The sequence below is a fragment of the Condylostylus longicornis genome, unplaced genomic scaffold (genome assembly GCF_029603195.1).
Source record: "Condylostylus longicornis isolate FDR11 unplaced genomic scaffold, ASM2960319v2 ptg000048l, whole genome shotgun sequence".
NCBI lineage: Eukaryota > Metazoa > Arthropoda > Insecta > Diptera > Dolichopodidae > Condylostylus > Condylostylus longicornis.
The window spans coordinates 17,922,376-17,944,211 of record NW_026578017.1 but is presented as its reverse complement, the minus strand read 5'-3'; the positions used below and the strand labels follow the sequence as shown (position 1 = coordinate 17,944,211).

The 21,836-nt window shown below is 24.2% G+C and overlaps 3 protein-coding genes across 3 annotated transcripts; 2 read left to right on the top strand and 1 right to left on the bottom strand.

The window, feature by feature from the left end:
• Positions 1-3,677: 3,677 nt before the first annotated feature.
• Positions 3,678-7,722, top strand: LOC129610931 (UDP-glycosyltransferase UGT5-like). Its single transcript, XM_055523761.1, has 7 exons — positions 3,678-3,743; positions 5,478-5,636; positions 5,717-5,807; positions 5,866-6,327; positions 6,580-6,783; positions 6,985-7,259; positions 7,324-7,722. Exons 1-7 carry the CDS (start codon positions 3,714-3,716, stop codon positions 7,720-7,722), a joined length of 1,620 nt encoding a protein of 539 aa, XP_055379736.1. The 5' UTR covers positions 3,678-3,713.
• A 237-nt stretch (positions 7,723-7,959) lies between these two features.
• On the bottom strand, positions 7,960-8,733 carry LOC129611208 (chromatin accessibility complex 16kD protein). Its single transcript, XM_055524202.1, has 3 exons — positions 8,564-8,733; positions 8,430-8,501; positions 7,960-8,357 (listed from the first exon to the last, which is right to left on the bottom strand). The coding sequence occupies exons 1-3, from the start codon at positions 8,642-8,644 to the stop codon at positions 8,109-8,111; spliced, it is 402 nt and encodes a 133-aa protein (XP_055380177.1). The 5' UTR covers positions 8,645-8,733; the 3' UTR covers positions 7,960-8,108.
• Positions 8,734-20,887: 12,154 nt separating this feature from the next.
• Positions 20,888-21,261, top strand: LOC129610895 (PI-actitoxin-Afv2a-like). The gene has a single exon (XM_055523679.1). It carries the CDS (start codon positions 20,888-20,890, stop codon positions 21,188-21,190), a length of 303 nt encoding a protein of 100 aa, XP_055379654.1. The 3' UTR covers positions 21,191-21,261.
• The last annotated feature ends 575 nt before the right edge of the window (positions 21,262-21,836 follow it).

The following is a 21,836-nucleotide window of genomic DNA, read 5'->3' as shown; positions in this document are numbered from 1 at the left end:
CGAATATACTTTATGTATTTAAAATTATATAAATGAATTTCGTCCATATATGCATACATATATAATTAAAATTTTTCTCACGTCCTTGAAATGAAAAACAGAAATATTGTTATAGATAGATTTTTAGAAATTATTATGACTATTTTAATTACTTATTAAAATCTGGAGTACATGCGTACAGGCATACATACATACATCCTTATATAAACTCTAAAGAAGTCAAAAACTTTATTATAGTACATTATTATACATACAGTATGTCAAATCCGTATTCGTACACCTCGTTTTTTTTTAAGTTCTCTTTAAATTTTGAGTGAAAAATTAAATTATGCTCAAAAAACGCAGTTTTTATAAAATAATATTAAAAATAATTTATTTTAAACAAAACAACAATTAATTTAATTTATTAACAAAAACAAAAATAAAATATAAAAATTTTCGGTGATGTCAAATTCGTATTCGTACACTTTTAGTTTTTCATGTGAACCACTTCTATCACTTAAAATTTTTGGCCGAATCCGTTAAAACGGTAAAATTGTTCCACAAAAAAAAGGTTTTTCCCTCTTATGCTTCACTTTCTCTGAATTGTTTGTATTATTCATTTAGTTTTTATGCGTAACTGCCAAAATGGGTCGAAAATCTAGTGAGTTGTCGAACTCTAATAGAAAATTAATAGTTTATTTATTTAATGAAGGACGTTCGTACAGGGAAATAGCAGAAATTTTTAAAAGAAGCCCCTCTACTATTCAGTACGTAATAAAAAATATAAAGCTGAAAGAATTTCTGAAAAATCTAAGCGTAATAAAAAAAGATGTTTACTCAGTTCGCGCCATATTAGATTTATTACCTGAGAAATTCGAAAGGATCCGTTTATCAGTGCACCGAACCTAACTAATATGCTCAGAAAATACTATGGACTCAAAGTTTGTGCACAAACAGTACGTAATGCAATCAAGAAACGCAATTTTTCAAGTAGAATTGCATTAAGGAAGCCTTTTATTAGTAAAACCAATAGGTTAAAGCGTTTGTCATTTGCAAAAATGTATAAAAAAAAGAAATTTGGGTTTTGTAAGAAGGTTATATTTACTAATGAATGTAAATCTAACTTAAAAACATCCGATGGAAAGGTAAAAATATGGAGAGAAAAAAATACAAGATTGCATCCAAGAAATATGTTACCAACTTTCAAACATGGAGGGGGCTCTGTGATGGCATGGGGTTGTTTCAGTGCAGCAGGGGTAGGGAAATTAGTATTTATTGATGGAATTATGAATTCTACAAAATATATTAACATTTTAAAGAAAAATTTAAAAAAAATTGCGAAGAAAATGGGTCTGAAAAAGAAGTTCATCTTTCAACAGGATAATGACCCAAAGCACACAGCGTTAAATACCAGACTTTGGCTTTTGTATAACTGCCCCCGCTACCTTAAAACGCCATCACAGAGCCCTGACGTGAATCCTATGGAGAACCTGTGGTCCATTTTCAAAAAAAAGCTCAAAAATTACAATATTAGAAACCCAAAAGACTTAAAAGAAGCTTTAAAAGCTGAATGGCGCAAAATTCCAACAAGTTTGACTACAAATCTTGTAAAATCAATGCCACGTCGTCTTGAAGCAATCGTACAGAGCAAAGGACACGCCACAAAATATTAGAAAAAAGTTTGAGACTGAAAGGATTACGAATTTATGAAAGTTGAATGATGTACGAATACGAATTTGACACCACCGAAAATTTTTATGTTTTATTTTTGTTTTTGTTAATAAAATGAATTGATTGTTGTTTTGTTTAAAATAAATTATTTTTAATATTATTTTATAAAAACTGCGTTTTTTGAGCATAATTTAATTTTTCACTCAAAATTTAAAGAGAACTTAAAAAAAAACGAGGTGTACGAATACGGATTTGACATACTGTATATAATATACATATGAAAATATGAGTTTATTGACGTAATTCATGCATGAAATTTTACTAAGATTATTTTCTCAATCGCTTTCTACAGTCAGCGCTGGGATGAAAAAACAAAAGCATTATGTTAATTTTTAGTGTTATTTTGAAGGAAGCGTTCGATACACTAATAATTACAAATTATTAGTGTTTTTTAAACGAATTTTCAAGTGTGATTATATTCCACTTGTATATTTTTAAAATATTTTTAAAAATTTTATATTGGTGTATAAATTTTTCATAAAAATTTTTATTATTTATGATTATTGTGATCACATTTCTTATTAAAAACTCCATTTTAGTGATAAAATCAAAATAGAAGAATGGCTTTTAACCAAACTTAAAACAATTCTTATATTTTTACCCTCTAATAATCTTGATATAACTGTTCTAAATAGTGAAAAAATATATTCTTTAAAATCGAATCCGATTCTATAGGAACCCTGCTTAATTTGAACTGTTATTCTATATATTTCAAAATTATCATATTCTCAAATTCATATTACACAATAAATTTTAATCTTCGATTATGTTTTAGCACAATATTTTGAGGAACTGATTTATGGCCGTATATTTTCGATCATAACAATTACTATTCTAATAATTTTAAATTTTATATATTGAACCAGCAGTTACTATACTATTATTGTAGAACTAGTTTTTAATAATTTAAACTCGAAATTTAATGCCGTGATTGTAACAATAATAGTATGTATTGTTTTTTTTTTATTATCTATGTATATGTACCCTTAAGTGTGTAATTAATCAAATAGAAAATAAACCAGTTTTTGGTAAAATTTTGACTAAAAATAATTTACTATACCAATTAATTATTACTATGAAGATATTTATTATCTATTTTAATTTATTTTCATATTCCTTAATCAAGAGGTGCCAGTGTATTGCAATATCTTTAAGAAGTTTCTTCTTTAACTTAAGCTGGTAACTCGTTATAGTTTATTTATAAAATATTTAAAATTTATTCAACTACGATTTATTTATTTTAACTAAGATGCACCCATTAATAAATTGAAGGCAATATGACTGAATTATTTATAGTAAAAAAAATAACATATGTATATATTCTATACATAATGTGCTATAAAATAAAATAAAATGCTAGCGTTAAATATAGTTGATCTATTAACACTTATACGAGTATTACATATTTTAAAATTCAAATATAAAAATTTACAAAGTTACGACATGCTTATTACTAAAACTATATGCTATTATTATTTGACACACATGTCGATTGTTCTTTAATATATCTAACTTTTGAAGCTCTACTCTTATTAATATTCTTAGTACACTATGCTTGTTTACTATTTAAATCTCTTCTATATATACTTGTATATTATACGACAAGTATATATATCGTATGTACACGCCCCTACTAACTTAAATTATAATTAAACAATTAAGAATTGTACTTAAAACTTTGAAGTTGTGATATAAATAAAAACATTTAAAAATAATTTGGTATGCCCAACATCTAACTAAATTTACCTGATCTAATTAAATATTACATAATATGAGATTCGGTTTCAATAACGTTGGCATCTTGAACTCAAATAAATATCTTCAAATATATCGTGTTCGTGATATTACTCAAAAACATTTTGCATACACATATGTAATTTAAATTATTTTTTTTTGTCAATTTAAATAAATTTTTGCAAATTCCGTTTTTTGTTTAGGATGACTACGTATTATTAAGATAGTAGATAGGAACTTAGTATTAAAAAGCTTTGCCCGTGTATATGTATAATTTCTTTTTTGCCTTGAGCAAGGTAATCCTATATATATTAGCTTCTAATTGAGAATATTAAAATAGTTTAGAACTTTATTTTATTCTAATAGCACCGGTGAATGTATAGATGAGCGTATAATATAGAGATAGTTAATTATTTATTTATTTTATATACGTATATTTAAATAGTTTTTCTTTCTATTCAAAGGAAAATATAGTGATAAAATGGTAAATTAAATTTAATTGAATTTAATTGATTTTGCAATTGTTAGAAAATTGTTAAATATTTTACAAAATTAAATAAAGAAGATTATTAATTTTATATAACGAATATATAGTGATAAAGCTATTTTTAAAAATTTTAAACTTAATTCAAGTAATTCAAAAAATAGTTTAAGGAAATACGAATAATTGAATTTGTTGATTAGAAAATTCAATTTTGGCCCACTAGATGTTGTGATTTAAGTTATAAAAAACAATCTTGAAATTATAAATTGTTATAAAACAAGAAAAAAAATTAAGAATTTCTGTAATCAATTGTGTTATTTATACTTTTTTCGTTAAACAAAGTTGCGGTATTTATAATAATAAACCAATAAAGTGAACTATAATTTCAAATTTCAGATCTAATTGAAATTTTAAAAGTTCTAATATTAAAGTGTAGAAGTGTTTTAAAATATTTATACAGTGATATAAATTATACACGTGCGTCTCAAGCATTAGTTTTATATTATCCGTTCTATAATATTAAAAAGTATGATAAGCATTTTCAGGAAATTGTGTTAACGTACTGTTGCTATATTATTGTACTCTTATCAAAGAGACTGTTACTGCATTGAAATTAAATTCAATATGTTATTAAATAATATAATCGTAATTGTACTTAACAATTTGTATAGGTAAAATAGAATACAGTTTACATGGCAGATTTCTTTAATTTTACAATTTGAATAAAAATTTATTATTTCATATTTAAAGCTTAGCCCTTAAACTGATTATTAAAAAACTGAATATTGTCAGGGAACAATCCCTTAATCCGGATATTATAAGTGTTTTATTTTTTTTTTTGCTTTTTAGAGAAATATTTGGAGATTTTCCTAGATCTTTATAAATTACATATTTAAGTACATTTTCACTATTTGTATGTACTATATTAAACACTAATTGAATTTTTTTTGGTTCACCAAAACTCTAAGCGTGCTATATATGTAATTTGATATGATTTTATTTTCGATTACTTATCATTTATCTATGGAATATTTAGAGAATTTTCGAAATCAGTTAAAAACAGTTAATACCTGTGAAAATATACTGACACACTAGAAAAATATATTTTTTTGAAGTCTGTTACCACATAACATATAATTGGAACAATAAGAGTTTATTATTATGCTGAGTATTCCTTGCTAAAAATAAGTTAAAAATTCCGAAAATAAAAGCTTATGAATTTTTAATATATTTACTATTTACATAATATTTCTATTTAAATATGTATGTGAATATATTAGGTGCTGTCTTAAATAAATAATCATTAATTAATAACTTATATCAAAAAAATAACTCAAATACTATCCAAATAATGTACAAGCATTTTCGATAAAATAAGTTTTATTGATTAATATAAGGTTGTGGGTTGAATTACATGCACACAGTATGTAGCTCATATAGAATGAATATGATATTTAATTAATTTTAATTATTAAAAAAGAAATTCATTCAAAAAGAATTTTAACTTGTCTTTTTTCTTAATTTCTATAATTTTATTTATTTATAGAAGCTCAAATTATGGTTTGGACTAGTGATATTAATATTAGCTTCATACGCGAATTTGGGTGAAGGAGCTAGAATATTAGCAGTTTTTGCTTTCCCTGGAAAATCTCATTTTATGATGACAAAAGCTATAATAAGTGAATTAACGCGGCGGGGTCATGAGGTAATTCAGAAGGGATTGTTTACATATAATCCGTTCTGAATATATAATTTATTTATATATTTTTATGCTTATATTTTTAGATAACTTTAATAACAGCATTTCCTATCAATGAAAAGCTTTCTAATTATAAAGAAATTCTTATAGAACCAGTTTATGATTTCTGGACTGACAGTAAGTTATTTAAAAACTATTTTTACAAAATATGTATTTGATTAATTTTGTTTTGTAGTAACAAAGCATTTTGGTGTTAAAACAATATTTGATCTAAGTGAACTGGATGTAATTGGTTATATGAAAATTTTAGAAATATTGGGAGTAGCAACAACTGATCATGCTTTGAAACAACCTAAAGTACAGGAAATAATCAATGCTTCTGATACAATAAATAAATATGATTTACTTTTGGCAGAGCAATTTTATCAAGAAGCATTTCTACCTTTAGCTATTAAGTATCAAATACCTGTGATAACAGCATGCACATTTGGTTATGCAAATTTTCAAAGTCAAATGATGGGTGTACTTACACCATGGTCATTTGTACCACATACGTTTATGCCACTTGACGATAAAATGACATTTATAGAAAGAATTTATAATACTGTTTTCAGCCTTTATGAAGATTATTTTAGAGAAATTATTTATTTTCCACAACAAGACGAACTTGTAAAGAAATATTTCTCACATTTGCCAAGTAAGTAAGAATTGTGGGGGCCTATAAAACGAATATTTGATGTAATAAAAATCTTTTTTGCTAAAAGTAGTCTATGTTGTTTTTCAGTATTAACTTGAAGAAATTAACTTTGAAGATATGTATGTGCGTACATATTATCAAATTTCTATATTAAAAATGAAATTACTCTTGAAATTTTGAATATTCGCAATACAGGGGCGCCATTGCACTTAAATTGGAAATTTGCATATTTTAAATTAAATTTTCTTTCAGTTGAAATTCCTTCTGTTTCAAAAATGGAAAAAAATATTTCATTAATGCTTCTTAATAGTTATATACCTCTAAATACTCCAAGGCCGGCAGTACCAGCAATGATCCCTGTGGGCGGTGTTCATATTTTAAAACCAAAACCTCTTCCAAAAGATATAAAAGAGTTTTTAGATGGTGCTGTGGATGGTGCAATTTACTTCAGCTTAGGTAAATTCTTATAAATTTTCAACCAAAACTCTAACTTTTTATATTTTGTCATATAATATGTACATATATATGTAGGTACCTTCTATGTAAGTGTATTTTAATTAAAATAATTATAATTTTTATGACGATCATATATGTACATCGTAAAAGAATCACATAATTATGAATACAATTACAACGTAACATTAAAAATATTTTTAGGAACAAATGTCAGAAGCGCTGATTTGCCAAAAGAAAAATTGGAATTTATATTAGATGTTTTTAAAAATATGAAACAACGTGTTGTTTGGAAGTGGGAAGATGATAAGATACCTAAGCTTCCACCAAATGTACTCGTAAAAAAATGGTTGCCACAAAATGATATTTTAGCTCATAAAAACACTAAAATTTTTATTACACATGGAGGTCTAATGGGTACTCAAGAGGGAATTTATCATGCAGTTCCAATGCTGGGAATTCCAATTTATTGTGATCAAGTAATTTATTAACATGCTATATGACTATGGCAATAAAAAATAAAATATAATTTTATAATTTAAGTCTATGAATATGAAAAAAGCTGAAAAATATGGTTATGGAAAAGCAATAGAATTTAAAACATTCACAAGAGAAGATTTTGAAGGAACTTTAAATGAGCTATTGAACAATCATTATTACAGGGAAAATGCTGAAAGAATATCACAAATATTTCGGGATAGGCCCAGGACTGCAATGGAAAGTGCAATGTATTGGATTGAATATGTCATAAAGTATAAAGGAGCACCACAATTAAGGTCGGCAGGAGCAGACTTGCCTTGGTATAATTTTTATTTACTAGATATATTGACGATATTGGTTTTAGCACCTCTTTTAACATTTACTGTTTTGTTAATAATTTGCTATAAAACTATATTTAGTAGAAAGAAAAATGTAACAATTGTGAAAATAAAGAAAAAATAAACGAGTTATTAAAAGAACGAATTATTTTCCTACTTCCAAAAAAATCCAAACAGATTTAGAAAACTTATCTCAAATTTTGTTTTATTTTTTGTGTGCGAATTTTACTATAGGAATTTTGATATTATTATCATTGATTAAAATCGTTTTGTGAGATAAATATCCTCAATTTAAAACTTTTATTTTCTTAAACAAAATCGAACATAAGACCACTTAAAAAGAATTAAGAAACGTGTTTTGGAATGACCTTTGTCTACAAATAAGTAGGTATGTATATGGTACTATCAATTTTCTCATGGTAACTATTGTAATATAATTGCATTATCGAAAAGAAGTTCGTTATAAGAAAGTATTAAATATTTTATTAAATCCTAGACGAATTATTAATACTATTTTTTAACTGCTTTTTTAGCTTGATTTTCTTCTTCTTCTGATGATGATTCGGAAGAGGATTCTTCACTATCTTTGTCGTTTCTATTAACAATTTCATTAAATTCTTTTACAGTAATTTTTTGTGGAATAATTTGCAATAAAAATTCTAAATTTTCTTGTTCATTGACCAGTTGTGATAAATGCTCATATTTAAGAGTTGTGTTGGTTTTAATAGAATTTTTGGCTAAATATTGTATAAACATTTCCTAAAATGAAAATTTTGATTAGATAAGCTAACTTTGCTCAAATTTTCACAATTTAATTTCTATTAGACTTACTGTTGCTTTTGTCATTAAGTGTAATCCTTCTGTGCTGATTTTCTCTGTGTCGTCTGTGGACTTCATTATGGTCTACAAAAATAAATGTTATAGTAGGTATAATTGTTCATTAAACTTTTGTATTTTTTGATTACTCTTATTCTTGAAGGAGCTATTCCAGGCTCAGAATTTTTTTTTACTGTTGTAGTCGAATTACTCGTCTTTGGCTCAACCATTATGATTTTTTTTTGTATTTTTAATAAATAATAAAAGATTATAATGCTACTGTTTCAAAAAATATTTCTAATTATTTTGCCGGCGCGTTCTTCAAAACAAGCTATACTAAAGCTAAACAAAACAAATGGGTAATGATAGCACCTAATTTGACAACTTTAATGTATTTCAGAGCTGCCGTCAGTTGAGAAACAATGTTAATTGACTAATCGTTTTATTAAATGTCAAAAATAATGAAAAATGGAGATGGATTTTAATTGTTTCTCTAAATTTAGCAGACTAAGTGTATTCTAAAACAGTTGAAAGGGTATATACATATATAAATACTATAAGTTACGCTTAACTTTTATATATTGTTTTCATTTTAATAATTTTTTTGCTTTAATAAATAATTTTTTTATTTAGAAATAAATATTTGTACATACATAATTGTTTTTCTTCATATTTGGATTGTGTCCTTGACAAATACGACTTAATAATTATCATAATCACAAACCAATATCATTATGATTTGTGTCTATAATACATTTTTTTAAAATTTTTACGATACTATAATATTCTTGTATACGATACAAATTTAATATAAAAAATTTTTTAAAATTTTTTAAATTAAAAAGGTATCGTTAAACTTAATGTCGACAAAAGTCAAAAATTATAACCGCAAATATTGGAAGTGCTCTTCAAATCAGATATTTCAGGATAAGTCGAATTTATATGTATCTACATAAGTATATACTTATGTAGATACATATGTAAATAAACACTGCAACTAAATTTATTTATAAAGCTTGTTGTAGCACAAAAAACGTAAAATAGTAAGCAAGTAAATTGAACACTTGTTGACCAAACACTATAACGAGGGCATAGTTTGCGTGCAATTTATTTGCATGTAATTAAACGTGTATTTACTTAGTTATGTGGAAACTTTAATAAAACTTATGTGTTTAAATCTAAAAATGGTGAAAATAAGTTTTTTTTGTGGAAATTCTTGCAAGATTTTCGATGTTATGAAAAAACTTTAATCAGACTGTTTAAAAAAGGGAACATAAAGCAAAAAACAAGAAAGATTTTACAAATCTTGTAACCTCATAGATTAAAATAATATCGTATATAGATATAAATATCGTATATAGATTTACTCCTGGTTTATCATCTTATTTTCAGTCGAACCATGCATAAAGGGCGACAAAGGATAAAGTGAATAGAGTCGTACTGTAAAAATATTAAGAAAAGAGTATTTGAACACAATGAATATAATATATTCATATTGCATGAACGTAATATACGTTATGCACAATTACTCTGTTACTTTAATAATTACCCTGTTACGAAAATATTATATTACAGTGAGGAAATCGAATTACATTATACATAACTATGTATACAGGTACCAAAAGTACTGTTTTCTAACAACAAGACTTTCTTTTACATTGTACGACGGTTATTCCAAATTGAATTTAGGTACGATATAGACACTAGTTGGAATAGCTATCATACAGCTTAAAAAGTAATACGGAAATTTCTTATCATTAGCATTATGAACCATTTATTGATATATGGATACTGTATCATTTGTACAAACAGACGATCAGCCTTATCTAAACCGGCTTAAAATCCGTCTTGCAAATACATATATGTTTTTAACATACATGTATTCTTCGAGTATACTTTGAATATATGAAGGATTTTTTTTTAAAAATATTTTAAGATTATATGTTTACCGTTATATTTCAATGCAAATATTATGCCTCAATAAAACTTATAGTTTTGCTTATAATTTTCATTACATTTTATTGGGGCTCGTTGTATTACGTGGCATATGCACATTATTTCTTTTCCATTTTTGTACCGGGCCCTTTAATTATTTATTAAGACATGTATTTGTTTAATATAATATTATGCATAGTTATTATATTTTTTCTCGATGCGCTAAGAAATAAAGAATAAAAGTTTATTTTTCATTATTTTTGGTGTTATTAAAAAAAAGTTTTGTTCTTTGTTTTATTAATGTTGTATTTTTATAAAATTTTCTACCATCAAAATAAGAAAAATCTTTTGTTTCAATTTTTTCAATTATCGCACAACTTTGAAATCATATAATTGTATTTTTTATATATATATAAAATACTGCTCATGCAAGTATATTTTATATTTTTCTTTTATTGAAGCCGAGTACTAAACGCATGCATACAAGAAATACATGTATGCACATATAAAATTAACGTACATATTTTTATTCCCTATACATACAAATTATTGTTAAATTGAAAAAAAAAAAGAAGAAAAGACTGATTTCTCTTGAGAAGGATATCAGCAACAGGTGTTGAATCCTTTTTATTTTTTATTTCTGTTAATTTTTTTTCTTTTGAAGATAATAATATAGATGTGAAATTTTATGCAGTAACAATTTGGAACTGCGAAGTATGCAGAGTCTTATTGTCGGGAGAAAAATACTGAGAATATAAAATTGTACTTTTTCTTAATACGAGTAATATACAAAAAATATTGCTCTCAATAATTTTTCCTAATTTTATTACACATATTCTATTGCACTTGGAGTTTATCTGGTAGACTTTAATCAGTCTAAAGTCAACTCATTAAATTTTCATAGTATATAGAAAAACGTCCAAACTCAGTTGAATTCAATAATTTGCTTTATAAGTTTACACAGTAATAGACAAATGTTTACTAATTCAAGATAAAAGAAATGGAAATTGAATTATGAAATGTGCTAAATAAATATGATCTACTTTATTCCAGTAAAGTACACTACATTGTCTATGCCTCCTTCACCCAACAAGCTATGACTTTCAGTTTTGTTATTTTTTTTTTACTATTACATAAAAAATATTATTATTTTTTTTTTGTTTTAAACTGTTATATAGTTATTCTTTTTGAAATGTTAAAGAAAAACTTTTCTTTGTACGTGTTTCCGTATCCTGAAAATTTTGAAATCACATATCACTTTTTTTTATTGTATATCATATGTAAAATGTATAGATATTATGAAAATTATAAATCCATACATACATATATACTATGTGGTTTGATCAGTAAAGAGTAACAAGTAAAAACCAAAAGTAATAAATAAATACAATCATATTATAACTGTTCATTCTATTAATTTGTGAAGATAAGGATGTGTATTTGAAAATGAAATTTTACAATAAAAAAAAAAAAAAAAAAATAGAAAAATAGAAGAACGTTGATTTTCTTTTTTTTTAAATGTTATATGGATTTTTGTACTTATATATACAAATACGTGTGTTCACAAATATAATATATAATAAGGATATGAATTGGTATAACAGTTTTGCTTTTGTCTTTTTATACGTATTTATATAAAATGAAAGATATGAAAAATTATTTTTTTTTTGCTTGTTACTTTTTATATTATTATTTAAAATTTTTAAATGAATATTTTTAATAATAGTTTTATACAATAGAATCTTTCTCAAAATAATTATATTAAGTTTGTATAGAATTTTATATTTTCGCTCTTTCGTATTATATTTAATATGTGAGAAATTCAATTGAGTTTTGAATATAAGAATATACATTTATGTAATAGCTACTTTTGTAAATTTATCTAAAAGTTTATTTGTAAAACTGAATTATTTAATTAAATATTTTATTTATGCTATCGCGTTTATAAATCTATAAAATTTTACTAAAATTATTGTATAATATTATAATGAATTTTAATTTAATTTTAACTTTTGGAAAAATATTATTGTGAATAATTTTCTTAAATAAATTACGGCTATTATCATGTAAAGAAAAAACGCTATTTCAAGAACTGGAATTTATATTCAATAACTTGGATCTCTAGCTTAAAAATCTTACATTTACAATTTAAAGGCTAAAAAAAAATTGGCTGATATTAAAATATAAATTACATAAGTATATATACTCAATTTAACAAACTATGATATAAAATTTCTAAAAAATATGAAACATTCTTATAATCAGTCTTAAAATTTTTTGAATATTCAGATACAATAAATTCCCTTTAATGATATTAATTATTAAATTACACGTTATATTATGGATTTAAGTTTGGTTTAAGTGAAAATTCATATTAAATTCATTCAAATACATTTGAAAACATTTTACTCAAATTTGTTTTAATTCGGTATACAGAGGAAAATTATATTTTGAATAGCAACAACATTTCTTCTAAAACAGAATATAATAATTTATTATTGAACGAAGAAAAAATACAGTTGTTGGTGTCAACTTTGTGAAACTCATATACGTACATATTCTTGAATAGCTAAATTATAAGCTGTGAAAAAGGATTCTATTAATATTTTGTTTTAGAATGGTGGTTTTGGTATTTAATTTGTTCGTGTCAAGTTTGAGAGTAGCCCTTGCATGCGATTTCGGATAATATGACAAAAGTATTTTTTTAATTACAATTGTGCATATTGTAATTACGCATATTGTGTCGTTGCAAAATTCGTTTACGAGCATTGAGTATACAAACTAGCATCAATCATGGTATACTCGTATTGTAAATAAGTAAATTGTTTTCCGAATTGTGTATGGAAGCTATTGAAATGGTTGTTTCGATCTAAATTGACATTTGTTTGTATGTATACGTCAAACGGTAATTGTTATTATTGTGGAAACCAAAATATAAAACTTATACCTTTATATATATGTAAATATGAACAGGGCTATTCAGCCACAAGTTAGGAGCTATATAACATTGCGGGGAGACGGTCGAAAACAATTAAAATTTTTGTTCAAAATATAGTTTCAATTCGGAACCTGTCTGTGTTTTAAGAAAATATTTTATATACCATAATTCCTTTGCTTATAACTTTCGTTCCAAAAAAGATAGAAGCTTCAAACAAACCGTTTTTGAAAGGACATCGTTTTTATTAACGGTGTAAACGAAGTAAAAAATTTGGTGAGAAGTACCTTTTTATTTCTTGTTTTAAGTGAACATAAATACTAATTATTATAATGTATATTATAATAATATTATAAACGTATTATAAAATATTATTTTGTTATGATAATAAATTTGCATTAAACTTACATACTTACACTTTTTATATACATACATATACATATCTATAGCTCTATATATATCAATTTTTTTTCTGTGTATATTGTATGTTATTTGTTTTTTATTTAAGGACGTGAAATTGGTTGGTAACTCGTTTACAATTGAAATGAAATATTTTTATTTTTGTGTTGCGCTATAATAGCCAATATTATTTTATATTTCTCTTTATTTTTTTTTTTTGTTTTTATTGTATTTTTATTTTCTGCCTCTTTTCATATTGTGTGGGTTGTTATACATTGTTGGTCAATTTTCAGCTACATTTGATTTAGCCAATTGATTGATGAATAAGTATTAGCTGCCGATTTCAGCATTGCATTTTATTGAAAATATATATATATATACATATATAAAGAAAAAGAACAACAAAAAAAGTAGAAAAAGTTTTCCCTTTTTTTTTGATTTTTGTGTGAGGTTTTGTTTGTATATTTTTTTTTTGAAGGATTTTCATTATATTAAGTTAAATTATATATGTGTGTATGCAGTTGTTTTGTTTTACAAAATTTTGTATGTTTTCAAAAACATGAAATAACAAAAAGCTAGCAACTAAAATAAAAAAACGAAAAAAATAGTAGAAAATATTAAGAGGAACAAAAAGAAAATAAATAATTTTTTTTTTTTGAAAATTACGTTTTTATTGTTTATCGAAAATAATGGAGTAGTCATTTTTAGGTTAGGTTTTATAATAGTATATGAAACGTTTGTTATTTGTTTTGATTATTTGCAAAACAAAAAAAAAAAAACAAAAAGTGGAAATATTTTTTATTTTTCTCTTTAACTTTTTTTTTACATTTAATTGTATTGACCAAGTTATAATTAAAGTTTAATAAACTTTTATATTGGTATACTACTCAATTTTTAGGTTTTTAATTATAATTTATATTTTTTTTCTATATACATATATATGTATGTGTTCATTGTTATTCTAGTATTTTTGTACTAATTTTCCAATTATTGGTATAATAAAGTTAAGTTTAATTTAATATGATTTATTTTATTTGATTTGCACAAATTTGAAAATAAAATATTTAAAATTCTTTAATTTAAAATTTATAGTAAAAGAAAATATTAAAGTTGATATGATTTGATTTAATTTATATTTAATATTTATAATTTAATTTAAGAATACAAAGAATATTATTTTAAATTAAAAAAAAAAACAATGCATTTTTTATAGTTGTTTAATAATTTAAAGATTTTTTAAATTTTCAATACTTTTAAAGAAAGTTTCTAGTATGCTTTCAATAGAATCCATGTTTTTCTTTCCATAGAAGTGTTATATTTAAAGGAAATGAGTTTGTAAAAGGAATTTTTAAAAATTCAAAAATGTTATAAAATGAATATTGTAAGTTCCAGTTGCATTTATACCCTGTTAAATTGTTAAGCTTTCTTGATCTACGTCTAACTAAAAACCACGTATAACTGCTTCACTACATAAAATACGAGTACACTTTAAAATAGTTTTTTGCCGTTATAAATTGGGTTAGGATGTTAAATTAAAGGAAGTGGTTAACGAATGTTCTGCGTAACAAAAAGCTACTAGGACGATGAATTTTTAATTTTATTTGCCTTCAGAAATCTTTGCGATGGATTCACCATATTATAGTATTTTTATATTTATTTTAAATATTATTTTAAACAAAATATTTAATTGCGAATGTTAAAACTATATTATTTTTATATGCAATGTAGATGACAGTACTTAGATGACGTACATACAAAATTTTAGAGAAATTATTGTAAATTTTAAAAAATGGTACTTCCGTCATATGTTTGTTATTTTTTATGTATGTATAAATTTTGTATGTACGTGTCTATACTACACATAGTACGATGAACTAAAAATATCAAATTTCATTTTATTTCCTTAAGTTCATATTTGAATGAATCTTCTATCATTATTATATTATTACATACATGTATATATTATATAGTTACATATACGTAACATAAAATAAATCTATGAACATGTAAACAAGTGCATACATTTTTTTTTTAAATGTTTTACGAGTATTCGTTTTTAGCACTTTTCCAAAAAATTTTTGAAAAAAAAGTGCTTATTAGTTTCACTCTGTCCGTCCGTCCGTCCGTCCGTCCGTCCGTCCGTCCGTGTGTCTGTTTACAAAACTTCTACACCCTTGAAGATAGAAAGCTGAAATTTTGTACGTACATAGATTTTTACTAGAAACTTATTTTCGTGGAACAAAATTTTTACCTATCTCCCCCCCTTTAGAAGTTATACCCCCCCAAAACCCTAAAAATGCCATTCTTTAACTATTTAGTGCAATGAAACCATAAGGATTTTTCAAATTTTGCAAACGCAGAAAGGCAGTGGCTTACTTCCCCTAGCGGGGTATACTAAAGGTTAACTTTAGAAAAACAAAATGGCCGCTCAAATTTACCGTTATCTAAAGTCCGTTTTTTCCAAATTTTTGATGTCGTTTATTTTCTAGACCCCAGCCTGTAGAAGCTTGAAATTTTATGGGCTTTTAGACATTAACAAATAGTTCATTTCGTTAGAAGAAAATTTTTTTCCATCTCCTTCCCCTCTCAAGTTATGGCCTCTTGAAATTTGTAAAATTTGAATTTTTGACACCTTATATTTCCGAAACCGCAAGCTTTTTCAAATTTCTATAAACATGAAAAGCTAACGGTAAATTCCATGAAATTAAAAAATATAATTATTTTTCTTAACTCACATAATTAAACCTTAAAATCGAGCATTATGTTAACCCCTTTTTATATTAATTTTTGCTTTATTTCAAACACTGCATATATGCGTCATCCTAAATATATGCAATTCTAGAAATAGTTTTGTATATGAATGAAAATAATTTTAATAGTTTGATAGGTATACATAGACTGTATTTAAAAGCAGAATTTTCACTTGCTGAAGGGAAAAGTGCTACAATACAAACCATTGGTTTGACCCAACTTTATTTAAAAATTAATTTATTTTCCGACAACATATTTGAAAAAAAAAATATGAGTAACATTTTTGTAATTTTGTTAGTTTTTTTTTGATTAATTAAAAATAAATAGAGCATAAATTTTATTAAAATTACAATCAAACAGTTTTAAGATTATTTTACAAAAGAAACCAAACGCATCTCAAGAGTGAAAATTAAATCAGGATTCAATCAATAATTGTGTCATAATCAGGATTCAGATTGGTAATCGTATTTATGTTATATTTTAAATATTTTAATATTTTTACCTTAAATTATTCCATAGTTAAATTAAACTAATTAACTAGTTAAATTAATTAACTTAACTAGTTTGGTTATCGTTTTAAATTTTACTTTGCTCTGGTCTAAATTAAATTTTGTGTTATTTTTTTTTTGTCTGAGGAAAGTTTGTTTTTTTAGATGTACAAAAAAATAAGCCTAAAATTTTGGTTTTAATTATTTAATATTAGAAATTTTGTCTGTCTTAGAATCACCCATTCTTGTAATAATCTTGGAATTTTCTTGATGTGCATGCATGTTAATCATCATGCACATATTTTGTAGACATCAGCGTTTCCAATTGCGTCATGATTTTACTTATACGGGTATATATATTTGCAACCCATGTACATACATATGTATGTTCATATATATATATATACATAAATGTGCACATATATTTATGCAATTGAAAATTCTTTTTTATTTTATTTTCTTTTCATATACATACTTCGTTTTTATTTATGGGAAATTCCTTTACGCATTACTTAAAATAACACGGTCTACAAAATCATAAACAAAATTGAAATATTATGTGTATGTATGTGCATAAGTATGTATATAGAGTAAATTTTTTAAAAAATATTTTTTTTTTTCATTGAAATTCGCAATGTAAAAGTAATAATTTATTCAATAATTTACAATTCATTCGATATCAATATAAAAGTATGTACACATATAGTGGAAAAAAATACAAGGGGAAAAACGATAAACGAATTAAATGAATGCATATTATACGAAATGAAGAAGAAAGGAAACCGAAATTTAAAACCACACGTCATAAAATAGAAATGACATGATATGTAAATTAACTTCAAGTCACGTAGCTTTATTTTGTTTTTTTTTTGAATACCTACAACCGAACTGATGGTAATTTTTTAAAAGTTTACTTCTATTTGATTTATCCAAACATGGTATAAAATATAAATTCTTTAGAATTCAAAAATGTATGTACGTAAATATACTCCGAAATAATTTCTTTGATAACCTAAGCCAAAATATGTATAAATAAATGCTTGTCATATTAAAAGAATTTCATACTTTATTTCCCAATATTGTTTTTTGGTCTATAACATGATGTAACAGGAAAATGGTCATTGAATTTATTTGCAATTACAATTACAGGCAAACAATGTATTTTATTTTGAGGACTTCATTTGTTATTGGTTTTGCTAAAATAATTTGACTAAGTAATAACTACTTAGTAATACTATATTTATAAGTATTTTAAGATTACGCATTACTAAGTCTAGTTTTGTATATAGGGAAAAAAGACTAGACTCATAAATAGTATGTGTTATGTTGTATGCATGTCGTCTTAGTGTCTTGTTTTTAGAACCTCAATTTTCGACAAAATTGGTTATGTATATATGTAAATGTACTACAAAATAATTCATAATAACTTTGTTTATTGATGCCATAGAAGCAAAATAATGAAGAAGACTGAATTGCTATTCTACTGCACCATTGGTTGAATATTAACGGCATAACGGTATTCTATATATTTTTCTAATATGAAACCTAGGATATGAATTTTATATTTGTTCGAAAGTAAGAATTATTTTTTAACATTCAAATTTTAAGTTAAGCTAAATCACACACACATTCTAAATATACATATGTAAGTATATCATATTTTTATAACTTCTGTTGAAATTTCTTGCAATTTTTTATCTTAGTATCAATTAAATATTTATATATTAAAGGTTTAAATGGCTTCGTAACTTATTGTGTTCTGTTCTCTTCTGACTTATTTAATCATTGATGGCTTGCTGTTATAAATAACGCCTGTTCGAAAAGTAATTTTAATATTGTGTATAATTATATAAATATTGTATATAATGTATGTATCTATTTTATAGAATTACTTATATGCTTCTCGAGTTGCCAGTATAGTTGTAAAAAATAGTGAAACTAGTTTCCTTTAAAGATCCGCTTGAAAAAATCAAAAACAAGTTAAGGAGGAAATTGCGTCTATTTACTTATAATACTAACACAAATTACAAGTTTACTTTAGAAAAAAAATGTAAAAATTGAATACACATTCTCATACTTATAGTATTATATTTGTAATGTTTTATAAATTAATCATTTATAATACAATTTATGTATTTGCGGTGAATCTTCTAGATCTTTGCAAGAAATTTTTGAAATTTTTTGAATTTCACATATTATTTTCTCATGGTAATTTTTCTTATTGTTTTTATCTCTTTTATAGGTATAGGAGAATGTATAAATGATAGTGCATATTTTGAATTCCTATAATATTTTGTAAAACAATTAAAATACATTTTTTTTTTTATTTTTTTGATATGAAATAGTGTTCTCGTCCGTCTGCATAATCCAAAGTCCATTTGATTTAAAAATTTTTTAAAAATACCGGGTAGAGATTTTCTTAATAATACAAGCTGCCATTATATACCCAACTTTCTAATACAGTCTGCTATTATTAACCTTGATTGAAAAGCAATGAAGGCTTGCCTTTAACTATTTATGCATAATATCAAATATTTGAATTTAAATATAAAATTTGTTTCAATTACCTACATGTACATAATCACGAAAATTTCACCAAATTTGTATCGTATGGAATTTGGACACACGCTAATGGAAATTTTCTCATACCACTGTAGAAGAGATGGAGGACGTAATTAAAGGAACGAGTTAGAGGCAGAAAAATTAAAAAAATTTTCTCCTCGAACTGGACTCGAGGAGTTATTTTATATTTTTTCATGAACAGTAGACTTACATTATTTCAATTATATTAGTATATTTTGATATCAGTGATCACAGGGAAGTTGTAGAAAAACAGCAGATTTGTGCTAATTGGGGTGCGATGGACCTGTTACACTTGTCACTTCAACCAAACAACCAACTCCATTTAGATTTTAATATTTTAATAATTTTGATTTTTGCCAATTTCCCCTACGAAAATTTTTTCTTTTCTATTAATTTTCAAAGAAAATTTTTTCACTCAACTTTTTTCAACAATTTCTTTAGTTTATTTGATTACATTAGAGTGTTTGGGTGGCAAATACTTTTTTTTTGCATAAAACTAGTTTTTTTTTGTGCTTTTCATATGATATAAAGAAATAAAAGTATAAAAACAAAAAAAAAAAAAATAAAATGTTTTTGGCGACCTAAATGTAACACCAATGAGCCATTGATGCAGCACTACACAAGAAATGTGTGAATGTTTTTAATTTTTTTTTTTTTTGCATATTGTTTGCAATTTTATTATTTTTCTTTTCTTTTATTTAAATTTTTTTTATTTTAACTGGTTTTTTGTTTACATTTTTTTTCGTACGTTATCATTTTGGTTTCGTTATTTTTCTTTTTTAGACAGAATGCGTTTCTTCGCGATCTTTCTACGTACTACATTTATATTTAACGATTTGGTTTAATAACGATCATTTTATTATTTACTCAATATACTCTTACTAACATATTAAGCTTAATATATACATATGTATACGCATGTACATAGGTATGTTCAATATTACATACCTACTTATATTTTTGCATGCCTTGAATTGCAATTTGATTTTATATATAAAAATATAAAGTTTTTAAAATTTTTAAGTCAGATTTATTCAGACCGTTAAAGAGTTGAAAAGTATATTTATTAAAACATTAAATAAAGAAAGTTAAAAGTAATAAAATTTTTTTTATTATAAAAGTAATTAAAAAAGTGAATTTCAATATAATTAGTAAAAAATAATAAAATAAAAGAAATAAAAGAGAAAATTATTTTTATTATTCTTGAAAATAAAGAATTTCCAAAAAAAAAATACGTACAGTTAAGAAACACTAACAGTATAACAGTTTTTGACAATTAACTAAAATTAAAAGTACCCCAATATTTTAATTATTAATTTGTGCTAAACTATATGTATAAAATGAATTCAATAACAATAATTTGTATTACATTATTAATTTGTATGAATTTAATTGGTAATGGTTATCCTTTACCAGTTGATTATTATGATGATTTGGCTAATAATATGGCAGAATTATTCGATGATATTAGTTTTGATGAATCATATGCACGTGATGTTAAAAATGATTCATATGAACGTTGTAAATTACCAATGCGTAAAGGTGTTTGTCGTGCTATAATGCCACGATGGAGTTATGATCCAATAGCAAAGAAATGCCGTGAATTTATGTTTGGTGGATGTGGTGGAAATGCAAATAATTTCTTAACAGAAAGTCAATGTTATCAGGCTTGTAAAGGTGTTTAATTTTCAATAAATTTAGAAAAAGAAGAAAAAAATATATATTTTATACTATAAGTATATCTAAATGTATATAAAAAAAATTTACCAAAAATTTTGTAAAACAAATTAAGTAATTATGTAAAAATATGAAATTAGTAATCCTTTATATGAAATTTGTAAGAGTAATCGATATTACAATTATTCTATAGAAATGCATATAGTAAAGGATATAGATAAGTCTTATTAATTTTTATGTGATATTTTTAGTATTGAATTTATTTAAAATTATTATTTTTAAAAATATTTTTTTTTTTAAATTGTTATACTCGTAAAATTATTCCGTATACATAAATAATTTTGTATTTTGCATAAAATTTGGAAAATATAATTTTTAATTTAAATTAATAAAATTGAACTGAGAGGGGTTTTGTTAAAAATTTTAATGACACACGGCAAATATTTATTTCTGTATAACAATATCAGTTATGCTTTAGGCTTTATTTATACTTTGTATTGTATTTTAATGTAATTATATATGCCACTTTATATATAATAATATGCCTAGAATATACAAAAACAAAAATATTATATTTAAATATAACGTTTAAGTTATATACACATGTATATTAAAAATCAATAACTTGTTAAAAAAAATATAATAAAATTAAGA